The sequence below is a fragment of the Silene latifolia genome, chromosome 4, assembly GCF_048544455.1.
Source record: "Silene latifolia isolate original U9 population chromosome 4, ASM4854445v1, whole genome shotgun sequence".
Classification (NCBI taxonomy): Eukaryota; Viridiplantae; Streptophyta; class Magnoliopsida; order Caryophyllales; family Caryophyllaceae; genus Silene; species Silene latifolia.
The window spans coordinates 7,252,094-7,279,738 of record NC_133529.1 but is presented as its reverse complement, the minus strand read 5'-3'; the positions used below and the strand labels follow the sequence as shown (position 1 = coordinate 7,279,738).

Below are 27,645 nucleotides of genomic sequence, written 5' to 3'. Positions count from 1 at the left end.
GTTGGGCAGTATTGTATGAAATGACTGAATTTAGACCAATTAGCCTATGTTCTTATTTTGATTCCTTTGAGTTCTCTTTCGTTCGTCATAATTTCAATTTGGTTGCTGACACGCCTAAAATGTCGCACTAAAAGACGGCCAAATTAACAATTTATATACCACTAAACACACTAATTAGCACTAATTATAAACTAGTAAAATAGCAAGCAAGGGATCGAACCCAAGAGAAGATGGGTTTTGCAATAGTGAAATTAAAAGAGTAATTAGAATAATTAAGACAAAGTAACAACAATTATATAAAAAGGGGGGTTTTGGGTTGAGTTTCAATTGTAACAAAAGCAAGGAAATTCAAACAAGAGTGCAAAGCAAGTAATCAATCAAGAGTTTTAAAGATGGAAATTAATCAATTTGGGAAAGACTTAACCCGACCCAAATTTTGGCACTTTAGTTGACAAAACCCTTCAATCAATCCTTTTAATCAATATTATTGTCCTATTAGTGAGATTAAATCTCCAAATTCCCTTAATTAGAAGTCAATCACAAGGAAATCACACTTAATAATTGACCCAACTTATCAACTCCTCTAGTGGAAATCACACACATAGATTCATTAACAAGAAGATAAGCAATAGGAATCTAATAGGTGAAATTACTCACAATGAAATCACAATTAATGAGCAATTACAACTTAATCTCTCTAATGTTAATTAAACCAAGAAGAAATCACATTCATTAGTCTAATAACAAGTTGTTGCAACATGGGATTACAAGGAAATCACACTTAATAAACCCAACAACAATAAATTAAGGAACTTGATTAATTAAGCAACAAGGAAATCACACTTAATTACTCAACATAAACAAGGTTTCCAAAATTCCAAACAATAAACACAAAGAGATTAAGAACAATAATTATAATTAAGGAAGGATTAAAGAGTCTTACAACCAAAGATTAAGCCTTGAGTCGGATTAAGAATGGAGGATTAGTTCTCCATAATTAGATCTAAACCCAATTCCAAAAAGATGAAATAATTCCCAAAATTACAACTTGATTAATTCAAAGAGCAAAAGATGATTAACCTACTTGCAAACATTGTATTTATAGTCTACCGTAACCTAATACTTATGGGCTTAACAAAAGAGAAGCCCGTAATACAAAACGGCAACATAACACATCAAACCCAGAATTTTCGCACCGTGCGAGTTCTGGTGTCTGGAAACTCGCACGGTGCGAGTTTGCTGCTGGAGTGCGTCTTTCTTTCATTTTTCCTTTGATCCTTTGGAAGGCTTTCTTGTGGCATTTCTTCAAGCTTGTTCTTGGCTCTTCCTAGGACACTTCTCTTGATCTTTCGGCTTCCTAATCTTCACTTGAACTTAGGCTAAATGGTGAAACATATGGAATTGGCTAAATAACGTCAAAAACGTCACAAACCGCTACCAAATGCTACCAAATGAGCTCAAAATGATACCAAAATGTAGTAGAAATAGGAGCTCATCAAACACCCCACACTTAGCCCTTTGCTCGTCCCGAGCAAACTAGAATAAAACTAATCACCACCTAGGCCAAGAAGTATGGGCACTCCTAATTTACCACTCTTCATCTCACTTCTTCCTTCTTATATCATCCCTCTTCTAAGCACATGGTCACTCTTCTTCATAGCTTCAACAAGTGAGTAAGTGACCCAAATTCCACCAATATGAACCTCTCTTCTCTCACGCCCCCTCCTTATGTCATCCCTCAACTAAGATGGTCCTAAGTCCACCAATTCATCCATACATCCTTCCCAAAACTCAACACTTCCTCCTTATTACTCCCCCTTATCACTCCACTTGGTAATACAAGGCTACCATGGTCACTAAAGCCTCTCATTTCAATCAATTTGGCAACCTCAAAACACCTCCATTCTTCAACAATTCACAACAACTCAACAACTCATCAACCAAAAACAACTTTCCAACAAAGTATAATACAAGTCAACACAATCCCATGCTTCAAGTATGCCAAGCACTAGTAACAAAGTAAGCTTCCAAATCCCCCTCCTAGTCTTGGCATATCACTATCCTACCCTTCCGGCCTTCTAGAGCTCCACCACTTATGTCACCAACTTCAATGGAAATAGTCAAGTATGTGACATGATTTCAAGGCTTCAAAGAGGTCACATGATTTTTTAATTTTTCCTAATTCTCTCATTTTGCCTAAACCGCCCTTTCGGGTTTTCGGTTTAGCTCTTTTCCTCACCTCTACTCTCGTGGCTCGCACTCTTTTCTTCATTTTGCCCGGAGCGCCCTTTCGGGTTTTCACTCCGACCTCGGCCACTTTCCCATTTTTGCCTAGGATGCCCTTTCGGGTTTTCATCCTAGCCGGTTTTTTTTCTTTTCTTTCTTTTTCTTTTTCGTTTTTCTGTTTTTCTGTTTTTTTTTTTTTTTTTTTTTTGAATTGAAATACAATGCATGGAATTGAAATATATCACAATATATACATGATACCAACTCATGCCCACCCCACACTTTAATCTTCACTTTGTCCCCAAAGTGTGAGGTGAACACCCTAAACTCACTCAAGAGTGTGAGCTTGAGGCACCTCCAAAGTCCGGAGGTCCTCCTCTTCTTCTTGCTTCTCTTCTACTTCTCATCCTAGCCCTTTCGGCTCTTGTTTCCGCAACCCGAGTCTCACTATACCCTTGGTATTGGGTGGGGAATTGTTGCAAGAATTGAGCATTCATCGCGGCCACCATATCAAAAGTTGCGTTTGAAGTATAACGCATCTCTTCCAAGTCTTCTTGATAATGGTGGTAGCGGTTTTCGGTGATTCCCCACCGAGCATTCTCCGTTAATTGCATTTGGGAGAGGGTAGATTCAATGTTTGAGACACGGTTGGTCATGTTGGTTTGCCATGAGTTGAAAGCCGGGTAGTCGAATTGAGGGCCCGGAAAAGGATATTGTGGTTGTTGTTGTGGCATTTGGGGAGGAGTGAAAGGTGGTTCATCAAAGGGGGCATTAGGCATAGGTTCATCAAATGGTGCATCATTACGAGGTATGTCACCAAAAGTCAAAGCCCCCCCCACTTGCGGTTGCTCTCCTCCCTCATCCTCTTCCGGCTCAACTACTTGGGCTCTATCAACCCAAAGGTACACAAAATCATCATCGGGGGGCATGTAGAAATCTTTCGCAGTCCCCCAACCCAAGGGTGGTAAGTCGGAGGAACGGGGTAAATACATATAATGCTTGGAATTTTGCCCACCCATGCACCAAATGACTAAGGGGGCTACTTTGTCAACCACCTCAATCACTTTTGAGTGCTTCAAGTAATGGTAGTCTATGAGACCACTACCATCAAGAGGGTAAGCATTGGGTGGAAATGGCACACCCGTCTTTTGCACGATTAAATCGATCATACCCCCAATAAAAATGGTCCCTTTGGGGTTCTTTTGCAATTCAAGGCACCCACTCACAAACAATTCCACCCAATCCGGCACTCCCCTCCCTTCCGGGGTCATTGACCAAAGACATTGAATTTGATGGTATTGCATTTTGGTTGGTTCGGTCATGACCAAGAAATTTGTGTTTATGTGACGGCTAAGGAGGCGTAAGACCGGGTTGGGGATGGTGGTGTTCTTTGAGTTCCCGTGACGTACATCACCCGTAATATCGCTCCAAAAAGCACTCATCAATGGTTTATCAAGTTTCTCTTTGACGGGGGCTTTGGTGATGTGTAGGGCCTCACGAACCTCATCATATGTCATGGTATGGACAAGGCGACAAGCCCGGAATTTGATCCCCGGGACCTTGTCCCTCCCCAATTTAACCTTTTCCAACGATGACAAAAACTCATAGGTAACACCCCTTCGGGTGGGTGCGGCAACATGAATATAGGCCTCAAGTCCGACCTTTTCTAAAAGCATACGAGTTATGGGAAGCATTCCCAACTCGATAAGAAGGTTTTCATCAAGGAATTTGATTTGTGCCACGGTAGACACCGAGGCAAACTTTTTCCAATTTGAGAGGGCCGTGTCTCGGAGGCCCTCCTTACCCGAATACTCATTTGCATAAGAATCCGAGGCTCCCTTGGATCCTTTGGAGGAGGAAGCCGCGGTTTCTTTTCCTTTTCCCATTATAGAGCAATTAGAACTTCAGAAAAACACAATTTTTGAAGAAAATTTTGGGTGAGGCAATTGATCAAACACCTAATATGCACTACAAGAAATGTTGTGCTAATTAGCTATTTGCTAGAAAAGAAACACCTCACTAGTTAAAGGGTTGTTTTAAGGACGATTTCAACACAAATAGACAACTAAATTTCGAATTTGAAGAACACAAATTCGACTTTTAGTAAACTAGAAATGACAAGGAGAAGAATAAGGTGTTATACCTCCCTTTGATCCTTGTATGTGTCGTTTGGTGAAGAATGCTACCCAAAAATGCTCAAATCCGTCCCTTTAATCTAGCTTGCAACCCAAAATCTTCAATTTCTTCAATCACTTGCAAACCCTAGCTCGAAATGATGATGGTTTTCCCGGATTTTCTGCAATTCACCTTACCCAAATTGATGTTGGGAGATAAAAGTTGATTAAACTTGAAGGTGAATGCTTGATTTGGGTGATTTGAGAAGGATTTTGATGGTGGAATTTAGGGGTTTAGGGCTAGTGAGGAAGAGAGAGGTAGAATTAGGAGAATTGGGGAAGAATAAGTGAAGAGTATCGTGCAAAATTTGAGCTGAAAATCGCATATTCTCAGAAACTCGCACGGTGCGAGTTATGGCTTCAGAAAAGTCGCACCGTGCGACTTTGCTGCTGGATGTTGATTTTTTTGTTGCTTAATTCTTCACTTTAGCTAATTCTTTTACCCATCATTCTTCCTTCCTTTCTTCACATATGCCCTTGAGTTGATATCCTAACACTAAAACACACATTAAACCATTCTAATATGCCAAAAACATTAGTGAAAATGCAAATGATTTAATTTATTATGCAAGAATTAAACAATGCAATTAATTTAAACATGCAAAATGCAATATAGACAATGCAATGCGGAATTTAAATATGCAAGGGAAAGGAATATTTACAAAATTTTGCCGTTTATTTAACGTCGATGGCTCGACAAAGTTGCACTTTCCATTAAGCCTCGTAGATGGGATCAACAAGGTGTAGTGTTTCCACTTCACCCGCTTCAATGCCTTCATAGTAATGCTTAAGTCGTTGACCATTTACTTTCAAGACCTTCCCGGTCTTCAAACACTTGATTTCTATTGCTCCATGTTGAAAAACTTTCACCACTTCATATGGTCCCATCCATCGAGACCTTAATTTCCCGGAGAAAAGTCTAAGCCTATTTTGAAAAAGCAAGACTTTCTCTCCCAATTGAAAAACTCTTCTTGCAATCATATTATCATGCCATGCCCTTGTCCTAGCCTTATAGATGGAAGCATTCTCATAAGACTCGTTCCTAATCTCTTCTAACTCATGGAGTTGAAGCTTCCTATGAAGTCCCGCTTCATCTATTTGCAAATTGAAGGATTTAACCGCCCAATAGGCCCTATGTTCAATCTCCACGGGTAGATGACATGGCTTCCCAAAAAGTAGTCGGTACGGTGACATCCCAATCGGGGTCTTGTAAGCCGTGCGGTAGGACCACAAGGCATCATCCAATCTCAAGCTCCAATCTTTGCGATCGGGATTCACCGTTTTCTCAAGGATGGTCTTTATCTCCCTATTGGAAACCTCGGCTTGGCCATTGGTTTGAGGGTGATAGGCCGTTGAGACTTTGTGAATCACCCCATACTTTTTGAGAAGGGCACCGATAGCTTTGTTACAAAAGTGCGTGCCGCGGTCACTTATCAATGCCTTGGGAAACCCAAACCGAGAGAAAATGTTAGCCTTGAGGAACTCCCCAACTACCTTGGCATCATCGGTCTTGGTGGCTTTGGCTTCCACCCATTTAGAGACATAATCCACCGCCAAGAGTATGTAGATGTTGCCATAAGATGCGGGAAATGGCCCCATAAAGTCAATACCCCACACATCAAAGATTTCACAATAGAGCATCGGGGTTTGGGGCATTTCTCCTTTCCTTGAGATATTGCCAAGTCTTTGGCATCTATCACAAGTCTTGACTATGGCATGAGCATCACGGAAGAGTGTGGGCCAAAAGAAACCGCTTTTCAACACTTTCCGAGCCGTCTTCTTGGCTCCGAAATGACCCCCACAAGCATACTCGTGGCTAAACCGAAGAATTGACATGATTTCGGTGTCCGGCACACACCTCCTTATCACTTGATCGGCACAAAATTTCCACAAATAAGGATCATCCCACACATAGTACTTGGAATCACTCTTGATTTTGTCTCTTTGATGTCGAGTCAAACCCGGTGGAAATTTGCCCAAGACCAAGTAATTCACGATATGTGCATACCAAGGTTCGGTAGACATCAAGGCAAGAAGGGCCTCATCCGGGAAGGTCTCCTTTATTGAACTTTGTGGCACTAAGGAGTCTTCTTGGATGATTCTACTAAGATGGTCCGCCACCGTGTTGGTGGAGCCTTTCTTGTCCTTGAGTTCAACGTCAAACTCGCTCAAAAGTAGCACCCATCTCATCAACCGGGGCTTGGATTCTTTCTTAGAGACAAGGTGCCTCAAAGCGGCATGATCCGTGAAGATGATGACCTTGGCTCCAAGAATATAAGATCGGAATTTCTCTAAGGCAAACACCACCGCAAGAAATTCTTTCTCGATAGTTGTATAGTTCCTTTGAGCTTCATTCATCATTGTCGATGCATATTGAATAACATGAGGTGCTCTTCCTACCCTTTGGCCAAGTACCGCGCCAAGGGCATAATTGCTTGCATCCGACATTATCTCAAACGGTTCATTCCAATTGGGAGGTTGAATTATAGGTGCCGAAATAAGCTTCTCCTTGAGCATATCAAAAGCTCCCTTGCATTCTTTACTCATGACAAATTCACAATCCTTTTGAAGTAGCTTGCATAGAGGAGAGGCAATTTTGGAGAAATCCTTAATGAAACGCCGGTAGAACCCGGCATGACCTAGGAAAGATCTCACTTCACGCACATTAGTAGGATAAGGCAAGGTGCGAATGGTATCGACCTTTGCCTTATCAACCTCAATTCCCCTAGAGGAAACAACATGTCCCAACAATTTTCCTTCCTCAACCATAAAATGACACTTTTCATGGTTGAGTACAAGGTTGGTTTCAATACATCTTTGCAAGACCCAAGTGAGATGACTCAAACAATCCTCAAAAGATTGGCCATGAACGGTAAAATCGTCCATAAACACTTCAATAAAGTCCTCAACATGATCCGAAAAGATACTCATCATACACCTTTGGAACGTTCCCGGAGCATTACAAAGACCAAAAGGCATCTTTCTATAGGCAAACGTTCCAAAGGGGCATGTGAAGGTTGTTTTTGTTTGGTCCTCGGGTGCAATTGGGATTTGAAAATAACCCGAGTAGCCATCCAAAAAACAATAGAAAGCTTTTCCCGCTAACCTCTCCAACATTTGATCCATGAAGGGAAGCGGGAAATGATCTTTTCGGGTCACGGCATTGAGCCTACGGTAGTCGATACATACCCTCCACCCATTTTGAACTCGAGTGGGGGTCAAAACACCTTCATCATTCTCGACTACCGTTAGCCCGGATTTCTTTGGGACAACTTGGGTTGGACTAACCCATTGACTATCGGATATAGGATAGATCATACCTACATGAAGGAGCTTGAGTACCTCTTTCTTCACAACATCCATCATTGGAGGATTCAAACGTCTTTGTGGTTGTCTAACGGGCTTTGCTTCATCTTCAAGAAGAATCCGGTGCATGCATAAAGTGGGACTAATGCCTTTGATGTCGGCCATTGTCCACCCAATCGCTTCCTTGTGTTGCTTAAGAACCCGGATGAGAGCCTCTTCTTGCTCCTTAGTAAGCTTGCTTGAAATAATTACCGGTAAAGTTTCTTCACTTCCTAGAAATGCATACTTCAAGTGGCTTGGTAAGGGCTTCAATTCAACAGTAGGAGGCTTTACAATAGAGGGAACGGGTTTCTCCTTTGGTAGCTCTTCTAACAATTTGGAAGAAAGGAAGAAAAGTTCCTGGACAGGACCAAACTCGCACGGTGCGAGTTTCTCATCCCCAGAACTCGCACGGTGCGAGTTCTCTGCTGCCTTCCGGATTTCTTCCTTTTCTTCCCATTCATCCATTGGGGGATTTTCCTCTAGGTCCTTGATTGTTTCCTGCAAATCACAAGACAAAGCATACCCCGAATTCTCTCCAACCAATCCATTAGTCAAAACAACATTTAATGCATCAAATTTGCACAATTCATACACGGTTTGCACAATTGGCTCAAAAATTTCAAGAAAACACAAGGATGAAGTCTCGGATGGGTATTTCATAGCCTCATGTATGCTATACTCAATCTTTTCCCCCTCAAATTCCATTGTGAGGCGTCCACTAGATACATCAATCTTGGTGTTAGAAGTTCTCATGAAAGGCCTTCCCAACAAAATGGGAGTGGAGCCTTTCTCGGGTTCCATTTCAATCACATAGAAGTCGGCGGGGAAAAGCATTTCCCCCACCTTCACCAAGACATCTTCCACAACCCCCTTAGGATAGATATTGGACCTATCGGCCAAAGAAATGACCGTACGAGTCGGTTTCAAAGGTCCCAACTTGAGTGACTCATAAAGGTAATTGGGTAAGACATTAATGGATGCACCTAAATCAAGCATAGCATGTTGACAATCCAAATCACCAATTTTACAAAGGATGGTGAACATGCCCGGGTCACTACATTTTTGTGGCAACCGTTTTTTGAAACATTGCCGACACATGTTCACTAGCCCTTACCTTTTTCATGCTCTTTGCCTTGTTGGTCCTCTTAGTAGTGCACAACTCTTTCAAAAATTTTGCATGCTTGGGTACACTACTAAGAAGATCAAGGAGAGGAATGTTTACCTCCACTTTACGAAAGATATCATAAAGGCTTGAAGTCTTCTTGTCAACTATCCTTGTATCATTCAAAGCACTTGGAAATGGAGCTTGTGGCTCATATTCCGGAAGCGGTTCATTCACCCTCACGTGTTGAGGTGTAGATGCTTCCCCTTGTTCCACTACCACTTCAATTTCATCTTCAATCACATCCTCCACTTCATGAACAATAGGAAGTGGTCTTGTCTTCTTAGGAGCCTTGGGTGCCTCTTCCAACTCTCTACCATTCCTCAAAGAGACCGCTTTTGCTTGTTCCTTGTTGGGTGGAGGAATGGTGTGAGAAGGGAGACTCCCTCCTTTATTGGGTTGAGAATTGAGTGTAGTGAGGATTTGACCAACTTGGGTCTCAAGGTTAACAAACCTAGAGTCGGTGAGTCGGTTTTGTTGAAGCACGGCATTTTGAAATTCCTTGGTATTTTGTAGCAAGACTTGGCTTTCTTTTTGCATCGTCATTTGATTCATAGCAAGTGTTTTCATCATTTCTTCCAAGGAATTTTGGGATTGGTTTTGATTTTGATTTGGCTTTTGAAATGAAGAGTTTGAAGCCCCTTTTTGGTTTTGATTTTGGTTTCCACCCCAACCCATATTTGGATGGGCTTTCCACCCTTCATTGTAAGTGTTGGAATATGGGTCAAACTTCCTAAACCCAATAGCCTTCACCGCTTCAATTGCCTCCTCCGTTTGCAAAGATGGACACCCATCGGTGGGATGAGTTGGGTCATTACAAAGACCACAAAATTTCACATGAGAAGCACTCCCACCTCCTTTTGCAAGCTCCTTAACCAAGTTAGTGAGAAAATCAACTTTGTCTTCCACATGGGTGGAGTTTTGCTTGGAAGCAAACCCCACATTTGTCTTTTTGATTCTCCTACCAAAATTGCTAGAACTTCCCACCAACCTTTCAATCAATTCATTTGCCTCTTGGACCGACATGTACTCAATCCCTCCTTGTGTGGCGGCCTTAATCATCCTAGCATCATCCTCAAGGAGACCTCTACAAAAATTCAAGAGAAGGTCATAGTCGGTATACCCATGATAAGGACAACTAGCAAGGAGTCGTTTGAACCTCTCCCAATACTCATACAAGTTCTCTCCATCCATTTGTTCAATATTACTTATTTCTTTCTTCAATTGGGAAGAGAAACTTGCGGGAAAGTACTTCTCTAGAAAAGCCTTCTTCATGTGGTTCCAAGTAGTGATGCTCCCGGTAGGGAGATAGTAAAGCCAATCGTTTGCGGCATCCTTGAGTGAAAAATGAAATGCCCTTAGTTGAAGTTGCTCGTCGGTAACCCCATTAGGCTTCATACTTGAGCAAACCACATGGAATTGGTTGAGATGCTTATTAGGATCCTCCGTGCTAAGTCCATGGAATTGAGGCAATTGGTGAATTAGCCCGGACTTAAGTTCAAATGTGGCATTTTCCGCCAAGGCCGGAAAGGAGATACACAAGGGTACTTGTGTGAGATCCGGGGCGGTAAGTTCCTTAATGGTTCTAGGCCTCGGTGGCCTCTCTCCATCACCATGTGGTTGTTCGTCGTCACGATCACCCATAATGATTTGTATGGGTATGGGTTGTTCAAAAGGGATGTTGTTATCTTCTCTTTGGTCTTGTTGAAAACGGGGATCAATCTCTTCAAGAACCGGGTTGTCTCTTCTAATACCTCCTCCTATCCAAGCAAGTGATCTTTGAATCTCCGGATTGAATGGAAAAAGTGGTTCACTTGAATTCCTAGTATTGACCATAAACAACTCTACACAAGAGCACACAATCAAAAAGTTCACACAAGTAATGAACTAGACACTAACAACAAGAAACAAAGAGTAACTAATATAACTATTCTAAAACACAAATAACACACTAGCAAAACCGTTACCTTCCCCGGCAACGGCGCCAAAATTTGACACGCCTAAAATGTCGCACTAAAAGACGGCCAAATTAACAATTTATATACCACTAAACACACTAATTAGCACTAATTATAAACTAGTAAAATAGCAAGCAAGGGATCGAACCCAAGAGAAGATGGGTTTTACAATAGTGAAATTAAAAGAGTAATTAGAATAATTAAGACAAAGTAACAACAATTATATAAAAAGGGGGGTTTTGGGTTGAGTTTCAATTGTAACAAAAGCAAGGAAATTCAAACAAGAGTGCAAAGCAAGTAATCAATCAAGAGTTTTAAAGATGGAAATTAATCAATTTGGGAAAGACTTAACCCGACCCAAAGTTTGGCACTTTAGTTGACAAAACCCTTCAATCAATCCTTTTAATCAATATTATTGTCCTATTAGTGAGATTAAATCTCCAAATTCCCTTAATTAGAAGTCAATCACAAGGAAATCACACTTAATAATTGACCCAACTTATCAACTCCTCTAGTGGAAATCACACACATAGATTCATTAACAAGAAGATAAGCAATAGGAATCTAATAGGTGAAATTACTCACAATGAAATCACAATTAATGAGCAATTACAACTTAATCTCTCTAATGTTAATTAAACCAAGAAGAAATCACATTCATTAGTCTAATAACAAGTTGTTGCAACATGGGATTACAAGGAAATCACACTTAATAAACCCAACAACAATAAATTAAGGAACTTGATTAATTAAGCAACAAGGAAATCACACTTAATTACTCAACATAAACAAGGTTTCCAAAATTCCAAACAATAAACACAAAGAGATTAAGAACAATAATTATAATTAAGGAAGGATTAAAGAGTCTTACAACCAAAGATTAAGCCTTGAGTCGGATTAAGAATGGAGGATTAGTTCTCCATAATTAGATCTAAACCCAATTCCAAAAAGATGAAATAATTCCCAAAATTACAACTTGATTAATTCAAAGAGCAAAAGATGATTAACCTACTTGCAAACATTGTATTTATAGTCTACCGTAACCTAATACTTATGGGCTTAACAAAAGAGAAGCCCGTAATACAAAACGGCAACATAACACATCAAACCCAGAATTTTCGCACCGTGCGAGTTCTGGTGTCTGGAAACTCGCACGGTGCGAGTTTGCTGCTGGAGTGCGTCTTTCTTTCATTTTTCCTTTGATCCTTTGGAAGGCTTTCTTGTGGCATTTTTTCAAGCTTGTTCTTGGCTCTTCCTAGGACACTTCTCTTGATCTTTCGGCTTCCTAATCTTCACTTGAACTTAGGCTAAATGGTGAAACATATGGAATTGGCTAAATAACGTCAAAAACGTCACAAACCGCTACCAAATGCTACCAAATGAGCTCAAAATGATACCAAAATGTAGTAGAAATAGGAGCTCATCAGTTGCTCATTCGATTTCTCGCTACTATCCGTGGTCTATATGGGTAGACGGGCATGGTCCGATGAAATCCCTCATAACATTTTGAATTTAGCTGAGAAAGATTTGAATGCAATGGTATATTACCCTTTTATGGGTGTTCCAAAAAAAAAAAACGCCTCCGCTCCGTTTGTGACAAGAATAAGGTAAACAAATGATCGGAGAGAGTATAGTTTAAGCTAATATTAAGAGTAGGTTGCGTATAAATGTAAACATTTTGGGTGCTCAATGATTCGAGCTTATGTATGCTTTGGAGTTTTCGAAAGTTTTTGGATTATACTCGACTTTTTTTTAACCTAATCGGCCTAAAGCATGAATCAGCGGCTTTGAGCTTGACATAACACCAAAACGATTCTCATTCCTCGACTTAAAACCGTGAAGCAGTGGTTTTTCAGTTTTGCTACTGCTTCGAGCAATGCATAGCCCGAAAACACATAAAGAGATTGCGTCTAAAAAAATGATGTAAAGGATAAAATACAACTGGAGTGATCACAACCAAAACAACATTGTCATATAGCAAAATGACCATAAAGAATCAATACAAAACCAAAAAACAAGAACATATATCAATCACAAAGTGAACAAAATTGAAGGCACAAACAACTTTCATCTACGTACTTGTGTTACTTCGACTCTTCATTAACCGTTTTATCTTTATAAAACAAGACGTTGATCTCACAAGACGGTAACGTCTTTGAAAGCGCCAAAAGTTTCGAAGAAACATTGATTTTCTTCGATTCACCATTATTTTGAATGGAAATATGAAGCTTTTTCAAAGCTTTAGCCACACTAAAAATATAACACAAGATTGGTAAAACAACATCAATACCACCAAAATTCCACAATTCTATCCTTTGTATCTTCTTATGTAAACGACGAGGCAAGAATTTGAACTCCGGCCAATTGAAATTATCCCATTTCGCATTACAAGCCCGTTTCAACACTAGGGTTTCGACATTTGGACATTGTTCTAGAAAAAACTTGACACCGTACCAACTTTGGGTATAACTCAAACCCATCTCGACATGACTTAGATTATCGAAGACTTTAACTTTAAAGCCAGGATAAGTTAGAGCGAGGAGTAAATCACCACTTAGTTTAAGGGTCTTAACTCGAAAAATGGGATTAAAGACGTCAAATACATGATTTAAGAAAAATAACGGGCGTTCGTCTCCCATGAACAATTTAGCTTTCGATAAACCAATTGGGGTTTTAAGAAAACATAATTCGACCATACAAGAACTATGAAATTCAAATTGATGCAATTTCGGCGTATTAAGCGTAATTTTGTTCTTTTCAATTGTATGTTTTTCATAAACAAAATTCATGCTCGAATATTTCAAATTTTTAGCATTTAATTTAATTGGATCATTGAATTCCTCCAACACTTGGACATGAACCCGCAAAATTTCTAGCAATGGGCTAGACTTTATTAAATTTTCAAAAGACTTTAGATCATATTCGCGTATGCTAATGACGAGTTTTTTTAAATTAGGATGCGTATCGTTAACTTCTACTTTTCCGATAGAAAAGCCGAGATTAGCGTACACCTCGAGAACTTCGAGTGTCGGTTTTTCTAAGATGGAACGAGGTAACGAAATCGTAGATTTTAAGAAATTTCGAGAAAATACCTTTAATTCCTTGACGTTTGTACCATCATAGATAATATCATGAACTACGTTTTCCAAACTTGTGGGATCGGGAGCATTTGGATAACCATTATTGATGATTAATTCGATGGCATTTACATATCGCCACGAAACCCGTTTAATGATGAAGAAGATGATGGCATTCAATTTATGTTCGGGAAAATCAGTTATTGTGAAACGAAGGGCGGTGATTTGGGTCCAAAGGTAACGCCATGATCTCGATAAAATGGCGGTAGCAACCGCGTGCTTGGTCGGTAGAAATGAAAGGATGGTTATGAGAATTTCTTTTGGGAGTAATTCTAGTCGACCAATTTTTTCATAGTTCATTTTTTATTTGATGGTTTAAACGATTAGAGAAGCACTACTATTTTATATCTTTTGGTATTAGGGTTTCTAAGAGTTTTAGGGTTGGGGAGTTGTTGTTGCCGTCGATATGTATGGGTTGTATTTAGACCTTGCAAATGGGTTATTCGGGTTGGGTTTGGGTCAGGTCATTTTCAGGTCAAAAATTATCAGGTGGGGTCGTTTGGGTCAGTTCAAGCCAGGTCATGTCGGGTCGCCTCACTCTCGGTCAACTTCGGGTCACACTTTGGGTATCGGGCCAGCCTTATCGAGTCAGGTCATTCTGATCAGGTCGGTTTTGCTAGGTCTATCTACTATAAAATAGAGTATTAATAAAAATGGTACTATAAGATATGATATTTCGATATACTTAACGATTATTATGAAAACATGTATTAAATGAAAAAGTTATTTGAGTCACATAGTAAAATGGGTACGAAAAAAATTCATAAAGATCCTGTTTGACGAACGAAAGTAGGATTCACGATAGCAGATAGCGTTAGTACGTTTGGAAGCTGTTATATAGCAAATCTACCACTTTTATATTCTGCTGATTGACCCAATTAGTTTGATGCGAATGCTATTTCTAAGTTAAGGTAGAGGTCCTTGCTTCAGCATGACAACTAGTACAAGCAATTAAGCATGGCAATTTGCAGAAATGAGCGTAATATGTCGCAAGTAAGAATCGAACCCTAAACTTCATGGTTAGGATAAGAGAACACTTACCACTTGAGCTAGCTTTGTATTCTTGTATAACGTGAAACTGTGGCACGCGGATACTTGAATAGCAGACAAACACGACCCGAATCCAATTACTGGGTGCTCCAAATATTTTGCTCATCTTTAATAAAGCAAAATATTAATCTCACAAGATGGTAACTCCTTTGAAAGCGCTAGAAGCTCCTGAGAAATTTCGATTTTCTTTAAATTTGCCGATTCACCATTATTTTGAATTTGAATGATAATATCAAGCTTCTTCAAACCTTTCGCCACACTAAAAATGTAACAAATAATTCCACTGCCATCAAAATTCCACAATTCTATCCTCTCGATCTTATCTCGTAGAGGCAAGAAATTGATCTGCGACCAATTTAAACCATCCCATTTCGCTCTACATGTCTTTTTCAACACTAGACATTCGACATTTGGACATTGTCTGAGAAAACGCCTCACGCCACCCAAACTTCGTCTACAACTCAAACCTACCTCCAAATGGCTTAGTTTATGGAAGACTTCAACTTTAACGTCGAGATTAGCTAGAGCAATGAGTAAATCACCACTTAATTTAAGGGTTTTAACCCGAAGAATGGGATTAAAAACCGACATTACATAATTTGAGTATAGATTAAGGGATTGATCATTCCCGTCTCCCATGAATAATTTCGCTTTCAATAAACCACTCGGGGTTTTGAGAAAACAAAATTTCACCATAATCGGACTATGCACCTCAAAATACTCCAATTTCGGTGTATCAAGCATAATTTTGCTCGTATCAATGAAACATTCTTCACCAACCAAATTTACACTTAACCATTTCAAATTTTGAGAAATTATTTTAATTGGGTGGTTGCGTTCCGCAACCATATTGAAATGAACATGCAAAATTTCTAACAATGGCCAAGACTTTAATAGCTTATCGAAAATCACTAGATGATGTTCGCGTATGGTAATGAGGAGTTTCCTTAAGTTAGGATTCTTATGGAGAACTTTTACATCTCCTAGCGAAACGCCATTAGGAGCATACACCTCAAGCGCTTCGAGTGATTGCTTTTTAAAGATGGATGTTGGTAACGAAATCGTACATAATTTGTAATTTTCATAAATTACCTTCAAGTGCTTGATGTTTGTACCGTTATAGACAATATCATGAATAAGACGCGTCAAACTTGAGGGATCGCGAACATTTGGATGAGCATTGATGGTTAATTCGATTGTATTTATATGTCGCCATGAAACCCGCCTAATGATGAAGAAGAAGATGGCGTTGAATTTATGTTCGGGAAAATCAGTGATTGTGAAGCGAAGGGCGGTGATATGGGTCCAAAGGTGACGCCATGACCTCGATAAGATGGCGGTAGCAACCGCGGACTTGGTGGGAAGAAAGGAAAGGATGTTTATGAGAATTTCGCTTGGAAGTGAAGTTGGTCGTCGATCATCTCCTTCATAGTTCATGTTTTCTTTGAAAATTACAGAATAGTAAAGATGGTAGGGATTTAGGGTTTTATAAGAGTTTTAGGGTTTTAGGAGGTTTTGTAGGGGAGTTGATTGCCGGTTATTTTCGAACAGGTATCGGTTTTTGGGTCGGAATCTTTTAACATGTTTAGTTAATATACATGGGTTAACTAGTTTAACCTAGACTTCACAGGCAGATGGGCTCGTGTTGGGTTCGTATTCATGTCACATGTAAACAAGTCATATACCCTTCAACCCAAATATGACCCAATTAAATTAAATCATGTGCCGTGTTCGTGTCGACTCACTTACATAAACTGGTCATTAAATCTCAACCCAAATACATTAATTTTGTGTCGAATTTGTATCGCTCAAATTGGGTCATTGTTACGTACATAGATTTTAATATTTTTGGTGATACTTGGTTGACATTCGACGACCTTCAATCAAACCGGCTTTGCTTATTTATTTTCAATTTTTCAATTACCCAAGTAACGGTTTTACTACCAAACCTAGAAAAAATCCGATGCTACGTAGGGCAGACGAGACAGGTCACGAGCAACTCGAGATCGGCTCGGTCAAAGCTCGGCTCGGGCTCGGCTCGAGAGCTTAACGAGTCAAGCCGAGCAAAGGCTTGCTCGACTCGAACTTGTGTGGTTACATAAGATATTGCTCATATTTTATAAAAATATGCTCATATTTTACAAAAATATTTTATCATGATTATATATTTGTATTACACCTATTAAATGTCTCGCTAATTTGCCAAATATTTTTACATATTATAACCTTCGAGCCTTGTTATTGAAAATATCGGAAGAAAAAAAACAAAAAAACAATCAATTTTATATAGGCTCGAGTTTGGCTCGAGCTCGTGTTAAAGCTCAAGCTTTATAACGAGCATATTTTTTTCAAGCTCGGGTAAGCTCGAGATCGGCTCGAGCTTGAGTTTTGGTTCTTGAGCACAAGCCGAGCAAGGGCAAGCTCGGACTCGGCTCGGCTCGTTAACACCCCTAATCCTACGTGATCTCATTTAGCGTGAATAGTTTGTCGTTTGATAAATAGTTCATTAAAAAGCATGAGAGTCGAGTACAACTATATAATCCCAATACATAGTCTATCCAGCGAACTATTAGCATATGATCCATGTGTACAACTTAACTAACAATGTACACCATACATAATTAAGCATCACTAATATTCATTTATTTGTGTATGGTATATACGAAGATCAGATTGAGAACAACGAATGTAGCAAAAAAAAAAAAAGGATAGGTCAATTATCTTTTAAGCGAGTATAAGAGTTTTCCCGGTGAAATCGTTGTATATCAATTACTGAAATCGGATAATGTTAAAAGTGTTGTTCCAATTTTAGTAGAGTTTTATGTAATATTTTCAAGGTTGAAGTTTTTTGTTTGCTCACATGTTAAACACAAGGGCAATTGTGTGCACATGATCTTCCTAACTTAAATTAAGTCTTTTACAAAAAAGGTTTTTATTCCGTACCAACACAAATATTAAGTGAAAAAAAAAACTTGAAAAACTACATAGAAATTATTTGGAAGCACACAATAATAAGATGAACATTTTAAATCGGTAGATGAACAACTAACTAGTTCAAGCAATTAAGCACGGCAGTCCAAAAAATTACACGACCGCGTTAAACATCTCCAATGATACTGAAACTCGGTAACACTGTGTCACCATATGACTTTTTGAAATACCCTTTATTAGCTGTAAAATAAGACGAAGGGAAGACATGGACATTATTGGATCCTAAAGCAAGTAGCAACATATGAAAATAACTCGAGTACACGACCACTACAACAAATTGACACTTGCGTACCAGACGACGATCCAAACCCAATTATCAGGTGCTCCATAGTTTTTGCCCATTTTCATCACAAAAGTTAATTTCACATTTTGGTAATTTTTTCGAAAGCTGCCCAAGTTCTTCAACAATCATAATTTTGCGAAGTTCTTCAACATTCATAATTTTGCCAATTTCATCAACTTCTTCTCTTTCGATAGTAATATAAAACATCTTCAAATTTTTCGCCACCCCGAAAATATAACGAAAGAGTACTAACTCAGGCACCTTACAAAGACAATCCCTCAATTCTATCCTCTGGATCTTATTATGTAAACAATGAGGTAGGAGTTCGAACTCCGACCAAAGTATAGTACCGCTCCATTTCGCTTTACCCGTCTTTTTCAATACAAGACTTTCGAGATTTGGACATTTTCCGAGAAAATACTTAGTAGCATGCCAACTTAGGCTACAACTCAAAGTCATCTCCAAATGACTTAGTTTATGGAAGACTTCGACTAGAACGTTGGGATTACTTAGAGCAACGAGTAAATCACCGCTTATTTTAAGGATCTTAACTCGAAAAATTGGATTAAAAATAGACATTAGATGTTTCGAGTAAAGATGAATGGATTGGTGACCGTCTCCCAAGAACAATTTTGCTTTCATTAATCCACTTGGGGTTTTGAGAAAACAGAATTTCACCATACTCGGACTATGCACCTCAAAATACTCCAATTTCGGCGTATCAAGTATAATTTTGCTCTTATCTAATGAATATTCTTCGCTAACCAAATTTACGACCAAACACGACAAATTTTGAGCATTTATTTTGATTGAGCCCTTGAATTTCGTCAACATTTCGACATGAAATCGCAAAATTTCTAGCAAAGGGCAAAACTTAACTATATTTTCAAAAAGTTTTAGATCACATTCGCGAAAGCGAATAACGAGTTTCCTTAAGTTAGGATGTTTATAGTGAGATTGTACTACATCTCCTAGAAAAATGCCTTGGGGAGTGTAAACCTCAAGCACTTCGAGTGATTGTTTTTTAAAGAGGGAACATGGTAACGGAATCAATGTACCGAAATTTTCAGAACATACCTTGAATTCCTTAATGTTTGTACCGTTATAGACAATATCATGAATAAGGTTCACCAAACTCGGGGGATTGGGAGCATTTGGATGATCAGCATTCATTGTGATTTCGATAGCATTTATATGTCGCCACGAAACCCGCCTAATGATGATAAACAAGATTGCTCTCAATTCATTTTCCGGAAAATCAGTTATTGTGAAACGAAGGGTGTTGATGTGAGTCCAAAGGTGACGGTATGAACTCGATAAAATGGCGGTAGCAACCGCGTTCTTGGTGGGAAGAAATGAAAGGATGATTATGAGAATTTCTTTTGGTAGTGACATTAGTCGATCATTTTGTTTATAATTCATGATTTGTTTTAGGGTTTTAACAAAAATGCACTACTAAATCATTTTAAAGGAATTAGGGTTTTATTTATAAGAGTTTTAGGGTTTAGGGAGTTTTTGTAGAGAGTATAAACTGTGTTGCCGTCAATAATAATATTTTTTTTGTTTGGTGACGAGGGAATCCACAGACTCTATTTTTAGTTCACACTGGGTAAACCCGAGAGTAACAAACTCGACCGTCAATAATATTAGACCTGGAAAAACCAACCCGACCCGACCCGAAAAGGCTGTCCCGAGGCCCGAAATCAACCCGAACTGCCGAACCCGAATGACACCTGAAGCCTGAATTGACCCGACCCGACCCGAAAATGACCCGAGCTTTCAAGGACCCGTAACAGACCCGACTCGAAATGACCAGACTCGAAACCACTCAATCCGAAAATGACCCGATAAAACATAACTTTAATTGACCCCAAAAGACTTGAAATACCTTTTGCTCCCTTAATTATTGACCCGAAAATGACCCGACCCGAAATAACCCAACCCGCTTAACCCGAAACAGACTCGTAAACCCGAAAATTTGAGAAACCCGAAATGACCCGACCCAAACCCAACCCGTTGACCAGTTTTGCCAGGTCTAAACTCTAAATAATACTCCCTATATGATAAACCCTAATTTGTTTTCTTTGAAACTACTTAAAAACCCTAAAAAATCAGTCTACATCACAAATGGCCGTAAAACCAAAAATGTCTAGTGACAAATTGAGCAAAAATGAGGATACCATTCTCATAAAAATCCTGTCTAATTTACCAATTGAGAAGGCGGCCGCTACAAGCTTGTTATCCCGGCGATGGCGCTATCTATGGACCCGAACCACATCCCTTAGGATCAACAATAGTAGTTTCCATTCAACAAAATTCTATACAATTCTCATTCACTGTGCCAAACAACTTTCTTGGGATAATTTCCATACCGTCGATCTTCAGTTTACCAGTATTGTACCCCAATTCGATATTAGCTTATCGAATAATGTCATCCATGACATTGTTTTCGGCCAAAATTTAAGGGTCGTCAATGTTAAATTCGGCTCTGGTATATTCAACAAGTACGAGGGAAAACTCCGATTACCCACTTGCTTGTTCGAGATGCAATCGTTGGAAGAGTTACATTTGTCGAACCGATTCAAGCTTGAATTACCTAAGAAAGGTATTAATCTACCTTGTTTGAAGAAACTTGATATTCATGTATGTTGCTCTCAACTTCAATTTCTAAGTAATCTCGTTACGTCTTGTCCTTTATTAGAGCATTTACGGGTTAATACGTTGCTCGAATTCAGTAAGAGTTGTATAACCATTTGCTCATGGAGTTTGAAGAGTTTGAGGGTAGAAATCAATTTTAATAAATATGATGATTATTATAGTAAGCCTGCGCTAAGGATTTTGGGTAACATGCCTAAGCTTGAAGATATTGATTTACAAGGGTCTACCGGCGCAAGTATTTCTTTCTCGAAATTGAACTCGAGTATTATAGTTTAAGCTAGATATAAATCGAAACATTTTTAGATGCTCAAATATACGAGTATTTACTAATAAATTGATTGATTGGTTGATTGATTGGGTGAGTTTTGTAAGTTACTCCATATATACGGAGTAATGATTAGCTTTGTAAGCTATGGTGCAGATCCTCTGTCCCATTTGGTTGATCGGGTTTGTCATGGAAAATTGCATTTTATTTTCTTTTAATTTGTGTGACATTATTTTAGAAATAATTCAAAAATTTGATGTACTTTATTATTTTTGAAAAGAAAAGATGTGCCTCGGTCGACTTATATCCTAATTGCAATTGTTTTTCTGATCGTCTTATTTTTCCGTCATAGCTTTACAATCAGTAAAGCGTTCGAGCATACACGATACACCTGAGTGCCCGACCCTTGCAAGTTTAAGCGAACCATATTCGATCATGAAATAACCAAATGAGTTTGGTGTGATGGTTGCTCACCTCATCCAACCATGAGGTCAGGAGTTTGATCCATGTCCATGGGAATGGAGCAAACTCTTTGGCCAGCCGTGATTATACACTGTTGTCGACGGTGGACACCCCAGTTTACACCAAAAAAAATATTCGATCATGAAAACAACATACAAAATCCCATAAAAAAATCTGATCTGATTATTTTTCCACAAGGCAAAAATATTAAATGCACACCTCATAAGAAAAGAACGATACATAAAAAGTTGCTAATGAAAACAGACATACAGCTCTATTCAATAGAGTCGTCGGAGGTATCAACGACGATTTCAAGTCACCGGGTTTTAGCTTCAACTTCGTTATCAACATCAATTTCAACTAATTGGCGGGCACAGGAAATCGTCATTGCTGCCACTGTAAGAATGGCAATGGCAAACATGATCATATACTGGGAAGCCTTAACCATTTTCTTAAGAAGATAAAATATGGTATATATATAGATGACTCGTATTTGTATAAGACGTTTTTATTGTAAGATTATCGTAACAGATGCCTATGAACCTCAACTATTTGTAAACCCAAAATGATTTTACTATGAAACGGTCTTTTAAAACTCGATTTTTTTAATAGTTATGCTTCGCTGTATAATTGCTGAATTACAGTGTGCTCCTCCACTCCCTCATGACGGTATCTAACATCCTTGCTTACCAATTGACAGTTATTTAAGGTGCTAATAAAATGATGGGATGATTGTGACAGACATACAGCCGATACAGGTGATTTTACGGCAATTGGCTACTGGCCGCGTTATGTCGGATTGGGTAACAATGCTTATACGGCAACTTGGATTGGTTGGGCGTAAATCATGTCACACAAAAGCTATTTTATAAGTTATTGAGCTATTTTACGAAGTTATTGAGTTTAATAATTATTCTGTTAAGCTCAATAACTTTGTACCATAGCTCAATAATTTTGTTAATAAAGATCGACAACTTTGTAACAAAGCTCAACTACATTGAATAAGTTGTATACACAATCAGCTGTATAATACATTAACTACTCATGTCATGGTGGTTAATAGTTGTGATTTCCTAGTCACTTTGCGCAATTTAAGATTCCGGCATTTCAAGTCTACTTTGGACTTGTTCTGTTCGGGTTTAACTGGGATTCAATTCCCCTCGTTTTTGCTAAACAAGTTTAGTGCCGAGAAACCCAATACAATGCCTGATCCGGATGGCCGGAGATGGTCATGTAGGTATGTCATTTCTAATTTCGTCTCAGTTTGGAGGACTGGACAGTAGAGATTTTAATGTACAATATCATGATCAAATGAACAATACGGAATTATCAAATAAATACCGAAAAAAATAGGTAAATTAAATTAGCAAGGAAAAAATAGATGATCCAAATTAAGGTTCATCCAGACAAAATCGGAACACGAAAACAACAATAACTAAATTGAATAGAGTACTTAATATAGCCAAATAAAATTCAGAATACTTCTAGTCGCGCCTTCTCCATACAAAGGGAAGGCCTCTCCTGCAAGCTCGTCTTTGATGAACTTAGAAGCACTTCCTATGCACAATTGACGGCCCTGATTCATCGTACTCAGCCTTTGCAATCCACATCTGCAGTTCAAGTAACAAACACGAAGTCGTAACAACATAAACAATACCCGAGAAGGCGAGAACATACTTAATTGTAGCAAAGATACAAACCTGCTGGAAAGTGCTAAGGGAAGCCAAGATAGATCCACCAATCCAGACACTATACTTTCTCTCAGGCGGTGCAACGACCTTAATTTTCATGCTGCTAGGAGCGAGAGCAGTGATTTCCTTACTCATTCTATCTGCAATACCCGGGAACATGGTTGTACCACCACTAAGTACAATATTACCATACAAATCTTTCCTAATGTCGACATCACATTTCATGATGGAGTTATAGGTGGTTTCATGAATGCCAGCAGCTTCCATTCCGATGAGTGATGGTTGAAATAGGACTTCCGGGCATCTGAATCTCTCGCCACCAATGGTAATCACTTGCCCATCGGGAAGTTCATAGCTTTTCTCAACAGATGAGCTTGTGTTAGCGGTTGTCATCTCTTGTTCATAGTCGAGGGCAATGTAGGAAAGCTTTTCCTTCATGTCCCTGACAATTTCTCGCTCTGCTGAGGTGGTGAAAGAGTACCCACGCTCGGTCAGGATCTTCATCATGTAGTCTGTCAGATCTCGACCAGCCAAATCAAGTCGAAGGATTGCGTGTGGAAGTGCATACCCTTCGTAAATTGGCACTGTATGGCTCACACCATCTCCAGAATCCAGCACAATACCTGCATTTGCATTTGCTCAACCAGTCATGATACACTTAACATTTTTGTTTTCTAAGGTGTACCTCTCGTTTTTCACAAAAAAACTTTGACCGACAATAATTCTCTCTTACGAGTTCAGAAAATGGTAATTTTTTTTCAGACCAATTATCTCGTCAAGGCCTTGAATTTGAAAAAAAAAATCACCTCTTTTTGAACTCGTAGCCGGTAGTTATGGTTGGTCAAACCTCTTTTAACGAATAAACTTTGACCGACCATAATTCCCGACTACGAGTTGAGACGTCTTTGAATTCTTTTTCAAGCCGAAGACCTCTTAAATACGGTCAATTTGAAAAAAAAAAGTTGATCGTATTATGAACTTGTAGCAAAGAGTTATTGACAGTCAAAGTTTTTTTTGCAAGAAAAGAGGGGTACACGAGAGAATATCCCAAAAGAAATTTACAAAAAAGCATTCCATACCAGTTGTTCGACCACTGGCATAGAGTGAGAGGACAGCCTGAATGGCTACATACATAGCAGGGGCATTGAAAGTCTCGAACATGATTTGAGTCATCTTCTCACGATTAGCCTTAGGATTGAGAGGAGCTTCAGTCAAGAGAACCGGATGCTCTTCAGGAGCGACACGAAGCTCATTGTAGAAGGTGTGATGCCAGATCTTTTCCATGTCATCCCAGTTACTGACAATACCATGCTCAATTGGGTATTTAAGAGTTAGAATACCACGTTTAGACTGAGCTTCGTCTCCGACATATGCATCTTTTTGCCCCATACCAACCATCACACCAGTGTGACGTGGTCGACCAACAATGCTAGGGAACACTGCCCTTGGAGCATCATCACCAGCAAAACCAGCCTATATTGCAAACTTATATTAGATCATTACATATTTATCCGAATAAAGTGAACAGAAAATGTAAATGTAAATACAACAACAAAATTGAACAACTAATTCATAGTATTATAGAGAATTAACCTTAACCATCCCGGTTCCATTATCGCAAACAAGTGGCTGAATATCCTCACCATCTGCCATCTTCAACGATCTGTTTCATGAATGCAAAGTGTAATTAGTACCCTCAAAGTACCAAATCTCAAACAATGTCAAGCATTGTTTAGAAACAACAAAATCATTCAATTTTAAGGATATCCAAAACCAAGGAATGGCCCTGAATAGCCACATGATTCTTTCATACAGCTAAATAATCGAACACGTGTCACGCGGCTCCTCTAACATGGAAATGACCCATACAAACCAAAAGATAGTTACTACAATTGGTCTCCCTTGTGACGGGTTACCATTTGTGGCGGATATTTTGTGAGTTAAAATGGTAACAAAATGAGTTAGTGGAGAAAGGGGACCACATGAATAGTGTTGCAAAGAGAGAAAAAGTGGGTACTTTGTGAGGTAAAATGATATCCGTCACTCAAGAGTGACGGATATGTGCCGTCACAAACAAGAATTTGTGTAGTTACTAATAGGAACCGTTTTACAATATTCTTGTGTAAGACTGCCTTACACAAGAATATGTTCTTAAAATATGGATATTATTAGCAAATTAATAAGGTTGAATTTTGAATGAATAACAATTGCCCATTTTTTAAAAAAAAAGCATTCCTACAATGTGAACCCCATTTCATAAATTTAGTAATTACCAACAATAATATTTCATGGTTTAGCCAACTTTAAACATAATAATTATGCACAAATCTTTGTGTAAGGCGGTTAATAGGGTTTTACCTATTAATAATGTACAACCGTCTTACAAGAGACTAATTGTTACGAGTAAAAATAATACCCATGAAGAGATACACATTATATGAAGATAAAAGATTCAAAATTTGCCATATAAATCAAAATGCAATGTGTACGATGATAAATAATTAGAGGTAAATTAAATAATTGTAAATAAACAAGAATAACAAAACAATGGAAATGTGGAAATTCACCTTAAATTGGATGATATGAGGGAATGAGAAAACTATGAAGAATGTAATGAAAAAAAGATGAGAGTATTGTGTAGAGAAAACCCAAAAAAATTGAACGGAAGAGAAGGAGGAATGGAGGAGCTTATTGTTTGGAAATTCAATGGAGAATATTGCGAAATTCACGAGTGGCCAAGCACGTCTATTCAAATGGAGACCTTGTAAACACCCTAATTTTTCACCCAAAATTAATCGTAAAGATGCTAAATTTTGCCAATGAAATTTACTCATGTTACCATTTTTTCCGTTTTCTCCCCGTTTGACTATACGGTCTTCGATGCCATACTTTAACTAAGCATCTATATGCTAATTTTTCTTTTGAAAATATAATTTTGCAAGTCTTTTTAATGAATATATATGAGTTTTTTAAAAAAAAAAATTACTGAAGGGATATGATTAAGAGATTACTAATTTTGGCGGGAAATATTTTTTTCAACAAAATATTTTTTAAAAAGAGTGATTTCATAAAATACCCCTGGGGTTTGAACTATTACACAAAATACCCTTTGGTTTTAAAATTTTCTCATTCAACAGCTATCATCAGGTATTTATAGAGTATCCATTCAACGACTATTTAAATCTTCATCAGATATTTAACTAATTTGTCCATTAATATAGGGCAATGATAATGCCACTACTGTAATTACTAATGCCTGATGTTAGCTGTTAAATGGGCATATTTTAAAACAAAGGGTATTTTGGGCAATAGTTCAAAGCTCAGGGGTATTTTAAGCAATCACCCTTTTTAAAAAAAAAATTTTTGAAATAAAAATTTCCCGCCAAAATTAGTAATCTCTTAAACATATTCGGTCAATTAAATTTAACGTCCATTAGTCAACAAAGGTACCATTAACATAAAATATTAAACCTCAAGAATACCACTGAGACATTCTTAAAAACAGGGGTACCTTGAACAAAGTGTATTACCTGGGAAATTTACGAAGTTAATTTGTGCTACTTGAATTGCTGACATCCCATGTGCCGCTTTTCCATGTTTCTCATCTTCTATGATTTTTCCCTTTTATTTTTCTCAACAACACTTTTTCCCTAATCTCATTCCAATTTTTAAAATTGAAGAATAGAATATCCTAATTTATAAGTTTCGAGTCATAGTTATTGCTATATCATTATTCCACCATTCTCATCAATATTTTGAGAAAGACTATTACGATTAAAATAGATGTCATAGCCTAGATAGACAGGTATTTCTTAAATATTTTTATTATTTGCAACTCTGGATTTTTTATGCATGCATGTAACTAATTTTTGTATGCATGATTGTTAGCTAGGTAGCACCAAAACGGACACGGACACGGACACGACACGGACACGTGATACGACATCCCATAAAATTTAAGACACGGGACACGTTATTTAAATTTAATAAAATATATATTTTATATATTTTTATAAAATTATTTGATATTAAATTTAAATAAGTGAAGGTAAAATTTGCCTTTGATTATAACTCATTTTTATTTACCATCCAAACGCATCTTCTAATCAATCTCTTTCGACAGCTCATTTCTCGTTTAAAGAACATCATTCTCCCCAAATGATGTCTAAATGTCATGGACACGTGTCAGACACGGCCCAAATACCATGGACACGCGTCGGACACGTGCCCGAATAAATGT

The 27,645-nt window shown here is 38.4% G+C and overlaps 6 protein-coding genes across 6 annotated transcripts in view; 1 reads left to right on the top strand and 5 right to left on the bottom strand.

The window, feature by feature from the left end:
- Nucleotides 1–27,645, bottom strand: part of LOC141652765 (uncharacterized) — a 275,045-nt gene that overhangs the window by 21,445 nt on the left and 225,955 nt on the right. The gene's annotated exons all lie outside the window — the stretch shown is intronic.
- On the bottom strand, nucleotides 12,953–14,305 carry LOC141651007 (F-box/LRR-repeat protein At4g14103-like). The gene has a single exon (XM_074458737.1). It carries the CDS (start codon nucleotides 14,303–14,305, stop codon nucleotides 12,953–12,955), a length of 1,353 nt encoding a protein of 450 aa, XP_074314838.1.
- Nucleotides 15,164–16,492, bottom strand: LOC141651006 (F-box protein At4g09920-like). The gene has a single exon (XM_074458736.1). It carries the CDS (start codon nucleotides 16,490–16,492, stop codon nucleotides 15,164–15,166), a length of 1,329 nt encoding a protein of 442 aa, XP_074314837.1.
- LOC141651005 (F-box/LRR-repeat protein At3g58980-like) lies at nucleotides 18,363–19,502 on the bottom strand. Its single transcript, XM_074458735.1, has one exon. The coding sequence runs from the start codon at nucleotides 19,500–19,502 to the stop codon at nucleotides 18,363–18,365; it is 1,140 nt and encodes a 379-aa protein (XP_074314836.1).
- LOC141651004 (putative F-box/FBD/LRR-repeat protein At5g22670) lies at nucleotides 20,475–21,263 on the top strand. Its single transcript, XM_074458734.1, has one exon. The coding sequence runs from the start codon at nucleotides 20,475–20,477 to the stop codon at nucleotides 21,261–21,263; it is 789 nt and encodes a 262-aa protein (XP_074314835.1).
- LOC141652759 (actin-11) lies at nucleotides 23,029–26,055 on the bottom strand. Its single transcript, XM_074460354.1, has 5 exons — nucleotides 25,973–26,055; nucleotides 24,999–25,068; nucleotides 24,485–24,878; nucleotides 23,415–24,028; nucleotides 23,029–23,324 (listed from the first exon to the last, which is right to left on the bottom strand). The coding sequence occupies exons 2-5, from the start codon at nucleotides 25,056–25,058 to the stop codon at nucleotides 23,259–23,261; spliced, it is 1,134 nt and encodes a 377-aa protein (XP_074316455.1). The 5' UTR covers nucleotides 25,059–25,068; nucleotides 25,973–26,055; the 3' UTR covers nucleotides 23,029–23,258.

Excerpts from the sequence above, each read along its gene's own strand:
- LOC141651007 (XM_074458737.1), bottom strand. The coding sequence starts at position 14,305 with ATGAACTATGAAAAAATTGGTCGACTAGAATTACTCCCAAAAGAAATT.
- LOC141651006 (XM_074458736.1), bottom strand. The coding sequence starts at position 16,492 with ATGAACTATGAAGGAGATGATCGACGACCAACTTCACTTCCAAGCGAA.
- LOC141651005 (XM_074458735.1), bottom strand. The coding sequence starts at position 19,502 with ATGAATGCTGATCATCCAAATGCTCCCAATCCCCCGAGTTTGGTGAAC.
- LOC141651004 (XM_074458734.1), top strand. The coding sequence starts at position 20,475 with ATGTCTAGTGACAAATTGAGCAAAAATGAGGATACCATTCTCATAAAA.
- LOC141652759 (XM_074460354.1), bottom strand. The coding sequence starts at position 25,058 with ATGGCAGATGGTGAGGATATTCAGCCACTTGTTTGCGATAATGGAACC. Across the intron at positions 24,879-24,998 it reads ATGGAACCGGGATGGTTAAG|GCTGGTTTTGCTGGTGATGA; the intron begins GTTAATTCTCTA and ends TTTGCAATATAG. Across the intron at positions 24,029-24,484 it reads TGCCAGTGGTCGAACAACTG|GTATTGTGCTGGATTCTGGA; the intron begins GTATGGAATGCT and ends ATGCAAATGCAG.